Source organism: Amaranthus tricolor, chromosome 12 (genome assembly GCF_026212465.1).
Source record: "Amaranthus tricolor cultivar Red isolate AtriRed21 chromosome 12, ASM2621246v1, whole genome shotgun sequence".
NCBI classification, from domain to species: domain Eukaryota; kingdom Viridiplantae; phylum Streptophyta; class Magnoliopsida; order Caryophyllales; family Amaranthaceae; genus Amaranthus; species Amaranthus tricolor.
The window spans coordinates 4,305,418-4,320,290 of NC_080058.1; the positions used below are offsets into that span (position 1 = coordinate 4,305,418).

Below are 14,873 nucleotides of genomic sequence, written 5' to 3' on the forward strand. Positions count from 1 at the left end.
ATCTCCAATAACCTTCCCTCTCAAGAACCCTAAATCCGCCATTAACTCACCTCTGAAGAGCCTTAACTCCCCTAATGTTTCCCTCTCAAAATCCCCAAATCGCCATTATCAAACCCTAAGTATTTTGATGATGAGTTTTTTTGACTCATATGAGGATGAATGCTCTTCAGTTGAGACAGATCCAAAGTGGGGTAGAGAACTAGATTCTGAAGGTGAACCCATTTACACTTATGAGCATGATCTTTATCCTGATCGTGAGTGTTCTTTATTGATGTTGTTTTCTCTAACACTGATTGTGAGGATGAAGATTGGCTTGACAAATTTGGGCCATTTTCGAGTATGTTTCTGTTCCTGTGGTTGCGTTCTGGCTAATGATGATTTTTGTGTTTTAGGGTTTTTCGATGCATTATTTTCAGTTGCTCAATGATCTTCACGTGAGAGCAACTTTTTTTGCCACTAGAAAAAAGAACAAAAAATAGGGGTTTGGATTGTTTTCCTAAACTTCAAGCGCAAACATGTTTGCTTTTTGCTCAATGATTTCACACTAAAAATGGCAACATTCTGAGAGTTTTGTAAAAACAACCATTTTTTTCATTAATGTAAGCATGAGTACAAATGTTTCATTTTAAACAACATCAAAATTTTTATACTTGTTGTTTAGATCTGAAACATCCTATTTTCAAGATCTCAAAAATTGTCCAAAAAATGCATGATACTTCACATGGTAAGTGGTTGGTGTTCGTTCTTGTTGTTCAAGCTGCTGTGTTGGGTTTGAGGTTGTTGTTCTGTTCTTCCCAAAATTATGTTGACTGAGGTTGTTGTTCATGTTTCTGCTTCTTGTTCTGTTCTTCCCAAAATAGGTCTTCGTTTTATTTGTTGGATGTTTTGTTCATTGCTGTTGCAAATGATTCTTAACTACTGGTGTACTTGTTGTTGTGCCTCAATCTTGCTGTTGGTTCTGTTGTTCGTTATTTTGGCTTGTTGTGATGGTGATGTTGTCTTGCTGGTGGATCTGTTGATCATTGTTTTGGCTTACTGTGATGGTGATGTTGTCTTGCTGTTGGATCTGTTGTTCATTGTTTTGACCTTCTTCTAGACCCCCTTGATACCCTATCATGTCCACCAATTGATTCATTGTCACTGAACTGATTCTTGTGAATAAATGTTTGTCCACACTTAGAGAGTCAGGCAATGTTCTCTCCCTAGCAGCTTTGGATTTGTTCATATGTGGGATATGATGTCAATACCCCCTTGCCTTTTCATGGTCTCAATCATGCATGCTTGTAGTGTTATGAACACAAATCTTAAACATTGTGAACCTAAATTGGCAAATGCATTATTCATAACACTTAGTAATTGTGGTATATTGTAGGCTGCTTTCTGATATTGCAAAGCCTGAATTGACCTAAAAAAACCTAGATCTAGGTACATTTATGTCAGGAGAATTTAATGGTTGTTGTACAAGTTGTATAAAAAAATCATCTTTCAGTGCCTCCTCCATAAACTCATTGTCATTGTGTGCTATGTGAGGCTTTGCATTATCCCGTTGAATAAAAATGTGCTTTGACATTCCGTGTGGACACTTAGCTCCTATGGTGGTTAGGACATTAGTGATGAACATTGATCTCATGTGCTCTTTGGTTATTGATTGTATTGGTTTGGTCTCCAATTCCCCTTCTTTCTATTCTTTGAGCTCCTTTTGGCAGGCTCTTGAGTAATAAAAGGCCATATCTCTATCTTACTATCAAAAAACACATCACGATTAGTTAAAAAAATTGGATTTGCAACAGCACACATGAACATTATTTTTGGAATGAATCTTTTGGATTGACTTTCCCTATGTGGTTCTACTTCACTCAGTGCTAGGTAGTAAGTCTGTGATTCCCGAGTTAGATAAAAATGCTTTTCATCAATATGAACAATGTTAGTATGTGGCTTAAACTTCAACGTATCAATGTGTTCATCATATTGCAACTTAGATAATGCCAAACTTAACCTGTGTAGTTTGTTATTATCATTTAGTGTGGGTTTGATTGTGTTTGTATGCTTTCTAATTACTCTGTCCTTTTTCCACCTACACACTGTTGACTGTGATACTTCCATTTTCTTTGCCACTGAATGTTGAATGCCTTTTAGTTCAAATTTGATGGACTTGAACTTCTCCTCATCCAATTGAATTTTGTTGGGTGCCTGTATCCCAACCCTCTTGTTGTTGAGGTTGATGGCTGTGTTGTTGTTTTCCCTTTGCTTTTGAACTTCTTTCCATAATCTCGTGATTGTTTTCCTACACATTTCATACTCTGTTGCAAGTTCATTAATTGTACCTAGCATCGGTTTTTCCTTCTTGTTTAATTTGCACAATAATTTTTGCATTATTTGAGTTTTTTGTTAGGGCAACAGATTCTTGTTTGGAACCATTTTCTTTTAACTTGTAGGTGTAATTAATGTGATAGATGACCTTGGTATTTATAGCACTTTGTTTCTGTGTTCTATTTTCATTTATGGCACCAATGATGAATTGATTTTGGCGCCTGTTCTCCCTTTTTATTTGCTGTTTGGGTTTCTATTTTTAATTTGGCGCCTATTCTGCCCTTTAGTTTGCTGTTTGGTTTCTGCTTTCTGTATTTTTTTGGATATCCATTTTGGATTTTTGAATAAAAATGTGATGGTACAATGATGATTTCTTACAAAAATGAAATTTTGGTTGTTTACAATACCGTGACAATTTATGAGAATTTTAATGCATCGATTTTGTTGTTAACGTGAAAAATCTGAAGTCAGTGATCGGAAACAAATCCGCACCCACATGATCAACAAAGATTTGAACTACACTGAATCTGTTGAAGATTTGAGAAGGTTGTCCGAGATTAAGTAATTGAACTATGTAATTTTTTTAATTTTCCGGACTAAGTATGTAATGTAATTGTAGCACTTATTTGTAGGACGTATGTATTTTAGATTATTAACCCGAACTATGTAATTTTCGGTTATAACCACTTTTAAAGGTGAAAAGTATTCACCATTTTTAAATGCACACAAGTATGTTCAAATTTGGAGGGAATCATTAATCCCTTAATCAATTCAATAAAAATCCATAACATCACTCTGTCTCCTATCCTAAGGGTTCCATTTTGACCCACCTTAAAATCCGTGAAAAATCAAATGAGATAATTAGGCTGCATAGGAGGAAGTATCAAGTAGATTCACCAAGTTTATATCATCAACATAGTGTCTTTGTTCTTGTATACAAATCTAAGCACCACATCATTCATACTGAATCTAAACACACGTGCACAAAAAAAAATCACGAAACATCAAAGCATGATTAAAACCCAACAAAAAGCACACCAAAATCGCCTTTAAATACACAACACCTTAAAACCCCTAAATTTTAGGATTTAGTAAATACATTTAAAAATTATAAATGTATTACCATTTAAACCTATCAAATTTCACCTAATTTTCCATTTTGAAGTATGATTTGAAGGGAACTGAGTGTAAACAAAGCAAGAAATCACAATGAAGAACTTAAGAGGACTACATGGAATCACTTCCGTTGAGAACCGACAAAAAGGTTAGGGCTACGCTCTATAATTTTCTTAATGATAGAGAAACACAAAACTCTTCCTTAAAACAAGTTTTCAGCTGGAAATGCCCCACAGGCCACAGCAACAGAACCCAAATTCCTTTCTTTTGAGATTTACGTTTGGAATTTCAGGGCTTCAAACCCTAGCCACCGATTCTCTCACCTTCCGACTGGCGGTCAGCCATCCAACTAAGTCGCTGGTTCCTTCGGTCAGTAGTGCACCCAACCCACCTGCAGCACCAAGTCACCTCTCCCACGAGCCTGTTATGGTCTCCCTCTTGTCTACTGCACTGAACCACCAATTGCCGCCTCTGGCCAGCCGCAACGCCACCATGTCCACCCATTCCTGGTGTAACCGTCACAAGTGCCGCCAAAAACCATTATCAATCGACCTTTTTTGCTGGCGACACAGAACTACCGCCAGCAATCACCATTGTAGCCACCTTCTAAACTCTTTCTTCTCTTCCATTTTGAGGTATACAACTCCGATTCTATTACGTTGTATTCGGGAATAACTATATATTTCAAATTGTTTATTTTAATTCTGAAATATTTAATAAAAAATTTGAAAATTAATTTTTGAATTCACAATTCTAGTTATACTTTTAAAACAACGGTAAAATTGATTCAAATTCAACTTAGAGTGTTTTGGGTTGCAAATATTAAATATGAGCCTAAATGAAATATTATTCCCTCGACGTAGCATTAAAGAATTATTAGTAACAATTATATTTTAAAAGTAGCCTCTAAATTCTGAAAATCAATTCCTAAAACTAGTAATGTGTACATTAATATAATCTGATTGCAGGTTGACATTTGAATTATCTTAATTTTGGGATCCGAATTTTCTATATAAATCTACCTATTTTAAGTTGTTTATTTTTCTAGGAGTATTAAGGTAATTACTTAAACTCTGCCATTTAAGTTCTAAGTAGTTCATTGAAAATACAGTGAGTTACTATCTCCTAAAGCTTGTGAGGACAGTGAGGAATTCCCAGAACTATAACGGTCTTAAGAGAATTAGAAACAACAGAAATCATGCTTATGTTTACTTTCAAGTCTTCTGGGTTCTGCAACATGCAATAAGAAAGTGATGAAACCACTCAAACAATTTCTCAAACTCTTCATACTATCCATTCTTCTGCTTCTTGCCAATTATTAATTCTCAAATCACTCCTTCATGTTGGACCTTTAATTAACTCTAATTCATACAACACACATTCCAACTTGGACCTTCGATCTCAAACACGCCGATGATGAGCTCATAATTCTTTGGGTCTAACCCACCCATGAAGAAGAAGTAGAAGAATTGAAGATGGAAAATTATGAATGCACAATACTATTTTTGGTAAAGATTGAAAATTGAAAATTGAAATTCCAATTTCTAGATTTTCGATTAAATTTAAGCTTCTAAATATGAAGTGGTTGGGGCATGGTGGAGTTCTTGTGGAGTTCAAGCTTGAATCGGAAAGTTGGAATCTTGAACTGTGAAAATTTGTAGAGAATAACGGAATTGGCCTGTCTTCATTAACCAAGGAAAGTGTATATATGTTTACATACTAATCTATGAAAATAAGGAAACAATAACCAATTACATCAATTATGCCTAATTACAAGATATTTACCCAAAGATTATATTCCAATCAAATATTCCCAATACTCCCAAAAGATATTTACCAAATATTCCCGTAATACCCCCCTCAAGTTGGAGCATGAGGATCATGAATGCCCAACTTGGAGAGTAAATTATCAAACTGCATTTTACCAAGAGCCTTAGTGAAAATGTCTGCCAATTGGGAAGATGTAGAAACATGAGATGGAGAAATTAAGCCCTCATTGATTGCATCCCGAACAAAATGACAGTCAACTTCTATGTGCTTCGTTCGTTCATGAAAAACAGGATTCTTCGCAATATACAAAGCGGATTGACTGTCGCAGAACAACTCAATTGCCTTTGGATGATTTACTCCCAAACTCAACAATAAACCTTTCAACCATTTTAACTCACAAGTAATGGCCGCCATAGACCTATATTCAGCCTCAACCGAGGACCTAGAAACAGTTTGCTGTTTCTTTGTCTTCCAAGACACAGGAGATTTACCAAGAAACACGAGCCAACCTGTAAGAGAACGACGAGTGAGTGGACATGCTGCCCAATCTGAATCACACCACCCCTGTAGAGTTACATCACAATCTGCACTCAAAAGAATGCCTTGACCCGGTGTCCCTTTCAAATATCGAACGACCCTCAAGGCCGCTTCCCAATGCTCAATTTTGGGTTCCTGCATGAACTGAGACAAGATATGAACAGAATATGCCAAATCTGGACGAGTAACTGCAAGATATATCAATCGACCAACAAGCCTGCGATACGATTCTGGATCTTCAATTAAAGCACCACTGGCCAAGCCAAGCTTATGGTTTTGCTCTATGGGAAATCTGCTTGGCTTAGCTCCTAACACTCCTGCCTCAGAAATAATATTCAGAGTATATTTTCGTTGACATAAGAACAGACCTGCAGAACTTCTAGCAACCTCTGTTCCCAGAAAATATTTCAAAGGACCCAAGTCCTTCAGTTTAAAACAATCACTAAGATAAGACTTGAAAGTACACAAAGCAGCGGAATCATTCCCAGAAATAACAATATCATCAACATAGACCAAGACATTAATCTGTATACCTGTCTTAGTGTATGTAAATAAAGAGTAATCCGAATAAGATTGAAGAAAGCCATACTCTTTCAAAGCTGTGACTAACTTTGCAAACCAACATCTAGGAGCCTGTTTCAAGCCATACAAAGACTTTCTCAATCGGCAAACCATATTGGGATGGGGACTCTCAAATCCGGGAGGCAACTTCATGTAGACTTCTTCATCAAGATCACCGTGCAAGAAGGCATTGTGGACATCCATTTGGTGAAGTTCCCAATTCTTAGATGCTGCAATTGCTAAAAAAATACGAACAGTAATCATTTTAGCAACTGGAGCAAATGTTTCAGTATAATCAATACCAGCCTGCTGATGATTTCCAAGTACAACCAATCGGGATTTCAGTCTTTCAATCTCACCGTTGGACAAGAACTTTGTCCTGTAAACCCACTGATTGCCTAGAGCTTTCTTACCAGGTGGAAGCAACTCCAAGGTCCAAGTGCCATTGTTTTCAAGTGCCTGTATTTCTTCCTTCATTGATTGTCTCCAACCCTCATATCTCATCGCCTCCTTAAAGGATTTAGGATCATTGGTACTAACTACAGCTGCAACAAACTTACGGTAATTTACAGAAAAATTATCACAATGTATATAATGTACAAGAGGATACGGAGTACCTGAAGGATGATCAGAAACTGAAGCCGGGTAGGATGGACTACTAGCAAAAATAGTGTGAGTGACATGATCACGAAGCTTAACTGATGGATACTTAGTACGGAAACCTCGACCCATATTTTCAGAGGACTGTTGTAGATCGTTAAGGACCTCAATGGGCTGCGGTGCATTGCTGCCTGCATCAAGCTGCGTGGTCGTGGGCTGGAGCTGCTGGGCAGAAGCTGCCTGGTGGTCAGAGAGCTGGGCGGCAGTGCTGGTGGGATTCGCAGCGCCCACTGGCTGACCGCTGGGAATGAGCTGCTGCGAATCCCTATTATTCCCATGCTCACTACTCGTTCCTTCCCCTTCTTGATCACAACTATGCATCTCCACACCACAATCGTCATCACATACACCCAAGTCCGCAAAATCTTTATGAATGTCACCCACAGAATCCTCATTGAACTCAATATTAACATCATCGAGAGAACTAAACGGGAACACATCTTCAATAAATTTGACATCTCTAGAAACAAAAAATTCTTTTGCATCTAAATCATATACTCTCCAACCTTTTTGCCCGAATGGATACCCCACAAACACACATTTTCTACTTTTACAAGCAAACTTGTCCCCTTTTGTTTTCTGATTATGAGCAAAGCAAAGACATCCAAAGGTGCGGATAGCATCAAAATTGGGTAATTTATTAAAGAGAATTTCAAAGGGTGTTTTATTGTGTAGAATAGGAGTTGGAGTGCGGTTTATTAAATGGGCGGCTGCAAGGTCACACTCACCCCAAAAATAAATAGGCAAGTTGGCTTGAAAACGCAACGCTCTCCCCACACTCAAAATGTGTTTATGTTTCCTTTCTACCCTCCCATTTTGTTGAGGTGTACCCACACAAGAGGATTGGAAAATAACACCAGTTGCACGAAAAAAATCAAATAAGCAATTAAATTCAGTACCATTATCACTTTGTATGATTTTAATTTTTTGACCTAATTGTCTATCAACCATTACCACAAAAGTCATAAACATAGAAAAAACTTCCGTTTTATCAACCATCAAATAAATTCACACAGCCCTTGAAAAATCATCAACAATTGTCAAAAAATAACGAGCACCACACGAGGACTCATGTCTATAAGGACCCCACAAATCACAATGAACTTTCTCAAATATTCTAGAACAATTGTTATTACTCAAAGGAAATTTGTCTCTGTGATGCTTAGCACGAAAACATACTTCACATCTTTTATTCAAACTATTCTTAGACCTACTAACAGGAGGTAGTAACTTAACTACTCTCTCAGAAGGATGTCCCATTCGCCTATGCCACAATTCCACATCAGATGTAGCTTCAACTGCAGACACCACCTCTGGTTTGCTAAAGTAGTATAGTCCATCCCGCCTAACTCCCGTTCCAATCAGAGCCTTCATTTGGTCTTGTATCAAACACACATCAGAATTAAATGTGACAATTGATTGCAAATTATCATTAAGTTGCGAAACCGAAAGTAAATTACAGCTTAAGTTAGGAACATAAAGAACATGATTTAGAGTGATCGTATCTGACAAATACACTGATCCCTCCATTGATGCAATAACGGTGTCCCCATTTGGTAAACCAACAGGGCAATGTAATTGTTTAATGTCAAACAACCAAGATTTGTTTCCAGTTACATGATGAGTTGCTCCTGTATCGATGATCCAAGAAGTATTATCGAACTTACCACTTAGGCGATTTTCCGGTATATTAGAATTATCAAAAAGTCCAACAATTGCTTTCCATTGTTCTTCTGAGAAAACTGGACCATGTGAAGGCAAAGGAGTAGCAGACTTGAGAGAATTGGATGGCAGAAGAGCTGAAGAGGGGCTGCTGCCGGCTGCTGCATTTGCGCGCGCCACCCCACAGCCTTGACTGGTCGTGGTGGGTCTGCTGCCTCGATCTCCCGGAGTATAACCTGCAGGATACCCATAAAGCTCATAACAGCGACTGACATTGTGTCCTCGCTTCTTGCAATGAGTACAGACGTGTAGAGCATAACAATCAGCAACAAGATGGCCTGACTTCTTGCAATGGCTACACTTAGGCCTATCCGTGACCTGCTTATCAATGGAACCACGGCTTCTACCGGCTGCCGCACGAACAGCGAAACCTACAGCAGATGAGGGTTCGTTTTGAACACGAGCAAGGCCACGAACAAGCTCCTCTTGAGACACTTGTTGATAGGCTTTGTTCAATGATGGCAAAGGATCTTGAGCAAGTATATTAGACCTAATTTGCGCATAATACTCCGAATACAAGCCAAGCAAAAATTGTTGCAACATATCATCTTCACGTCGTTTTTCATGTTGCTTGCCCACATTACAAGTACATTTACCACAATTACAATTAATTAAAGGTTGTAAATTTGCAAGTTCATCCCACAAAACCTTTAATTTTCCATAATAAAATGCAATAGACATGGTTTTAGTTTGCTCACATTTATTAATTTGAGATTTCAATTGATGTATCCGAGGTCCATTCACAATACAAAAACGTTCGTGCAAATCATCCCACAATCGTTTTGCATTATCATAATTGGAAAGCATAGATTTTACCTCGGGATCGAATGTATTCATGAGCCATGATACGAGCATACAATGGACGACGATCCAATCCTCCTTTGTTGCGGGAGGTACAACATCCACGATCGTACCATCAAGAAAACCAAACTTACGACGAGAGGAGAGAGCAATTTTAATAGCATGAGACTAAGAATCAAAATTATCAAGCTTGAGTCGAATAGGTGTTATAAAATCCCCCGGCCTATCATGTGCACCGAGGTAAAAGGGATTGTGAATTTCAATTTTTGATGATGGCAGTGATAGAGCAGCATCATTGCCGGCCATGTCTGATGAGTGTCAAAGGAATTTTTTTTTTTTTTTTTGGAAAAAATTAACCTGCTCTGATACCATGTAGAGAATAACGGAATTGGCATGTCTTCATTAACCAAGCAAAGTGTATATATGTTTACATACTAATCTATGAAAATAAGGAAACAATAACCAATTACATCAATTATGCCTAATTACAAGATATTTACCCAAAGATTATATTCCAATCAAATATTCCCAATACTCCCAAAAGATATTTACCAAATATTCCCGTAATAAAATTAAATACAATGAGCAATGAGTATCAATTTCCCAAGCAAATAAATGAGCATAAAGATCATCGCCTTTCTCTTTCTCATCTTGCATGGGATTTTATAATATCTACACATTGATTTCAAATACCAGAGACCCAATACTATAGGTTCTCCACGCTTCATTATTGTGTAATTTCAAATCTAAAAATATATTTTTCTTTTTTAACAATATTATTTTCTATCACTCCTTTTCAAGTTGAGTGGTGGGATTTTCAACATCCAACATGCAAAGAACTTCTTCAAACTCATGTGCTCCTACTGCCTTTGTTAGAATGTTAACTATTGTTTTTCTGATCTCACATACGAAATAATCGCAATCTTAGTCTCTAAATTGTTATGAATGGTGTAACTTGAGTGCACATTTGGTGTGTGCATTCATGTGGTGACTCTTGGGATGGAATCCCATAAGTATGTCATGAATGGATATATTAAGATGAGTCTTGATAATTGTGGTTTATGATGATGATTAAAGTATGAATTAATGAGGTAATGAAGTATGAGTTATTCATGGAAGTTATGGGATCTAATGAAGTAGTTCAAAGGTTTAAGATGTTTTACTATGCAAGTCGAGCAATACTGTCAGAAGCCCTCTGAAGTGCCGCTCGACCAGCTCGCTCGACCGAGCGAGCTTCAGAATGGGTCGAGCGAGCAGACAGAATGCAACCAGAAACTTCTTATAGTCCGCTCGACCAGGCTGCTCGACCGAGCGAGCCTCTGCTTTGGTCGAGCGATGTCTCTGATGCTCCTAGGATGCTATTTTTGAATCTTCAAGTTCCTGAGGATGTTTCATTATCATTTATTCATAGCTTTAATGTACTTAATGTTACTTAGTGTGATCTCTCCTATAAATAGAGAGCTCTTATTCACATTGTAATTATCATCCACAAAATACACCCCAAGCCAAACACTAGCCTATATCTCTTCTCTATTGTAATTCTTCATATTTGAGAGTTTTTGAACTCCTTTGATAATATAAGAGATACTATACACCGGAGGACGTAGCCTAAGTTTAGTGAACCTCGTTAAATTTTTGTGTCGTTTTATTGCTTTACTTTCTCCTACAAACATCGATATCATTGATAGCGTAATTTGTTTGTCACTAAACTTCATACATTCGATCTTGGCAATATTGGAGTTTGAAACACATTGTTCGAACTCTAATATAGCACCGTTTTCATAAATTTTCTTTGATAAAGTGTCTATCCACTTCAACATGCTTAGTTCAATCATGTTAAACTGAAATCTCAAATATGCTAATTGCTGCTTTATTATCGTAAAAGATCACAACTATTTTTTGGCAAAACTAAGTTCAGATAACAATTTTCTCAACAATGATACTTCAATAATTCATTTTGCAATCTTTCGAAACTCTGCTTCGGCATTTATAGCCCAACAATCTTACTTTTTTTTTACTTCAAGTTACAAGATCTCCTCTTATAAGAGTAAACTATCATGTAGTGGATTTTCTTCCATCCCTGTCTCTAACTCAATTCACATCTGTTTATACTATAGTGTAAAAATAAGACCGCATCACATTGCATCGGTTGCGTTGTAAAGGTGTAAGAATTGTGTTTTGGGCCATATCAAGGGGTATCTTTCGGTTTCGACCGATATTTAGACGTTATGATAAACACATCATTCCCGTTAGTATTGGGAGTCATGTGAAATGAACTTGTACTAATGAGTGGCTAGTAGCATACCCCCATCATTGCTATCATACAGATATCTTGCGTAGAAGGAACCAAATGTATCACCAATCACCTTTTCGTTGGAATTTCTCCCATCCACTTCCTACTGTTCGTCGTGATTCGACCCTTCAAATTACAATATTGACAAGTCTTTGACCTGTCAGGATCCTTAGAAGGCTAGAATTACCCTTATTTTTGCCACCTTCATGGCTCCTTTACAACCCTTCAATTGGTTCATTCTCTAATTAACAAATAACGCATTATTCGTGCCATGAGTTTTCTGTAACAATTGACTATCTATCAAGTTTCCTTGAATTAAAGTGTTCTTCACATCATCACAACTCAAATTTTCTTAACCATACTACAAGGTCTCAAAAAAGTTTTTTTAAGATGTTGCTAAAGAACAAGTTAAGTAAATAGCCAAGTTTTTATTTATCATCAAGGTTCACATCAAAGTTTTTCAAATCCATAAATAAAGAATAAAATTCATTAAGGTGTGCTTCCAATGATGTACCTTCTTAAAATAGGAGATTATTATATTGACTTATCAAGAAGAGCCGATTGATCACACTCTTTTCCATAGATAACGATTCCAACTTATCCCATATCCCCTTTGTGGTAGCATCTCCTTAAAAACTTTTTTCAATGTATTCTTTAAGAGACACAACTAGATTGCATTCAAAGCCTTAGAAATAATATCTCCATTCGTTCTTTTCTCAACACTATCCATCCATCGCATTGTGGAGCCTAATTTATTTCCAGATGACTCTCATCTTCACCAGTCAAAAATCGAAAAATTATTATGAAACTTCTCATTTGAAATATTAAGGTGAAACCTAATGCGAAAATGTTCTCAAACACCCACAAACAAGGATATAGCGATTTTCTTATGAAATTGAAATTGTTGAACAAAATTTAGAAATTCAGTGCAAGAACATGAAGTTGAAGCAATAACAATCTCACACAAGATTTACAGAAGTTCACTAATGTGGGTTACATCTTCCTTAGATTTTAGATGGTTTTATTGATTGATGAAACACAATGAAGCAGTGTAACATAATTCGCTAGTTAATTCACGTTTTAAATTTGTAAAATCGCTCAAAATGACCGTAAAATAGCTCAAAACCGACCATAATTCATTTTTTTTTATCGTGATTTGTAAGGAAATTAGTAAACGAATTACAATAGAGCAATTGATTATGTATAAGGGTTAATGTGTTTATGCATTGGTTAAATTCTGATCATACAAGATTGACACAATAATTGGATGCATTTAGGTGTATTTATGCCAATTTGCTTCGAAAAAGATACGGTTATAACAAACCTTGCAAATTAGAGTATCACATGTGTTGTGCACGTGCTCACATGCTCATTTGGCAATATTGAAAGTTAATACTACCCTATTCTAATCAAATGTCTCATTTGATTTTAGCCGCTATCCACCAATCACTCTTAATTTATATTTTATTCTGAATTTTTAAGTTAAAACATAGTCAAGTGAGATCTTGTTTGATTTGTCTCAATGTAAATTTTATTAATATCAACTTTTTATTAATTTTAATCTATCAATTAGAGATATTTAAAATTAAAATAGTGAATTGGCAAGTGTGCAAAATCAAATAGTAAATTTGATTGAATGGGAGGGAATAACAAATGTAGGTGACTTGACAGTAAAAAGTGACTCAACAGGAAAATTAAATCGTCATAAAATACTTTTCAATAATTCATTGTGGTTCATAAAAAGCACTTTCCACAGAAGGCCTGTAAAAGGATTACGAGGGGAAGATTACAAAATTGTTTAAAAAGGCTAAGATACTACTTTCAAATCAGCTTCCCAAAACATGTATTATATTTGAATCTGGTATAGACTATAGTATTTACTATTGGTTATTGGAGCAGGCATTATTTGAGTTGTACATCTATCAAGTAATAATAATGGCTGATTCAAAAAAACTTCGCACAAGAAATTGATGGAACAAGTACTCATGGGGAAACAAATGGATGAGGAACTGTATACTGCAGCTAGAAATGCACCGATTCAGTATTCTCAGCATGAAACCAGACAATAACGGAGACACTCCGCTTCACATTGCTGCTAAGTGGAAGAGTAGTGTAAAATTGGTAAACTACTAATTGAAGCTTCAAATACATTTTTAGATGCGCAAAATCTGAGAGCGAAAAGTTTTCATGTAGCTCCTTGGGCGATAAAACAGGGAAGCAATTATTTGAGATTCAAGAAGCAAACACACAAAGATTGGTGCAAGATTATGAAGGGAATACACCTTTGCATTATGCCATTAAGAGTGGGAACTCTATTGCTGCAATTGCATTAACTCATAAGTGATTGGAAGATAAAGAGCAGAAAGAGCTCAAGTTGGTTGATAAACGTGAAGCCCTTAACGAGGTACACTGCAATAGTGATCATTTTCTGTTACGTGCTATTTTATTGCCAGTCATTATGCATTTCAAAGTGAGACCACCCATGGAGGATTTGGTTATGAAACTAAGAATGCACATTGAGAGCCAACTTGGATTTGGCACTTTTATACAATTTGTTTTTTTGCACTAGAGCAACGCAATTCAACTAATTTTTGATAAGGTGGATGTATCAAGGTGGTTGCCTAAATTATAAGGCTATATTAAGAAAGAGTGTAGTTAGTAGCCGCCCAACACGTATTTTATATAATTCAGATGAAAAAGAAATTTAAAAAGATCACGAGATTTAAAAAATGGAGATTAAAAGTTTATATTTTGTAGTAAAAAAATTTGATAAATTACGTTTATAATTAGAGGATGAAGTTGGGTGTAGAAGCACTTGGATGAAGAAGAAAAATTATATTACTTAGAGTAGCTTATGAGATTCATAGGGAATCATGAGGACATATCGTGTTAAGGAATACGACATGGTGACTAGAATTTGGAGGTCAAGCCAACAATGAAAAGAAACAATGTTATCTTTGATTAAGAAATTGTATGAATTACGTAAACTTAGATATAGAAACTAAGTAGAAAGTAGTAATTTGTGAGGCAAAGTTAAAGAGTTATCAAAGAGGTGTTTGACAATGTGGACTCCAAAGAAGTGGACAAGATACTAATAGCATGG

General features: G+C 36.3%; 2 protein-coding genes across 2 annotated transcripts; one reads left to right on the forward strand and one right to left on the reverse strand.

Moving 5' to 3' along the window:
* Positions 1-1,641: 1,641 nt before the first annotated feature.
* LOC130828458 (uncharacterized) lies at positions 1,642-2,331 on the reverse strand. The gene has a single exon (XM_057694446.1). The coding sequence runs from the start codon at positions 2,329-2,331 to the stop codon at positions 1,642-1,644; it is 690 nt and encodes a 229-aa protein (XP_057550429.1).
* A 1,212-nt stretch (positions 2,332-3,543) lies between these two features.
* Positions 3,544-14,578, forward strand: LOC130797279 (uncharacterized). Its single transcript, XM_057659822.1, has 2 exons — positions 3,544-4,061; positions 13,670-14,578. The coding sequence occupies exons 1-2, from the start codon at positions 3,652-3,654 to the stop codon at positions 13,698-13,700; spliced, it is 441 nt and encodes a 146-aa protein (XP_057515805.1). The 5' UTR covers positions 3,544-3,651; the 3' UTR covers positions 13,701-14,578.
* The last annotated feature ends 295 nt before the right edge of the window (positions 14,579-14,873 follow it).

Bases quoted from the DNA above. Each gene is read 5' to 3' on its own strand.
- LOC130828458 (XM_057694446.1), bottom strand. From the start codon at position 2,331: ATGCTAGGTACAATTAATGAACTTGCAACAGAGTATGAAATGTGTAGG.
- LOC130797279 (XM_057659822.1), top strand. From the start codon at position 3,652: ATGCCCCACAGGCCACAGCAACAGAACCCAAATTCCTTTCTTTTGAGA. The intron at 4,062-13,669 runs GTATACAACTCC...TTATTGGAGCAG, and splicing joins TTCTTCTCTTCCATTTTGAG to GCATTATTTGAGTTGTACAT.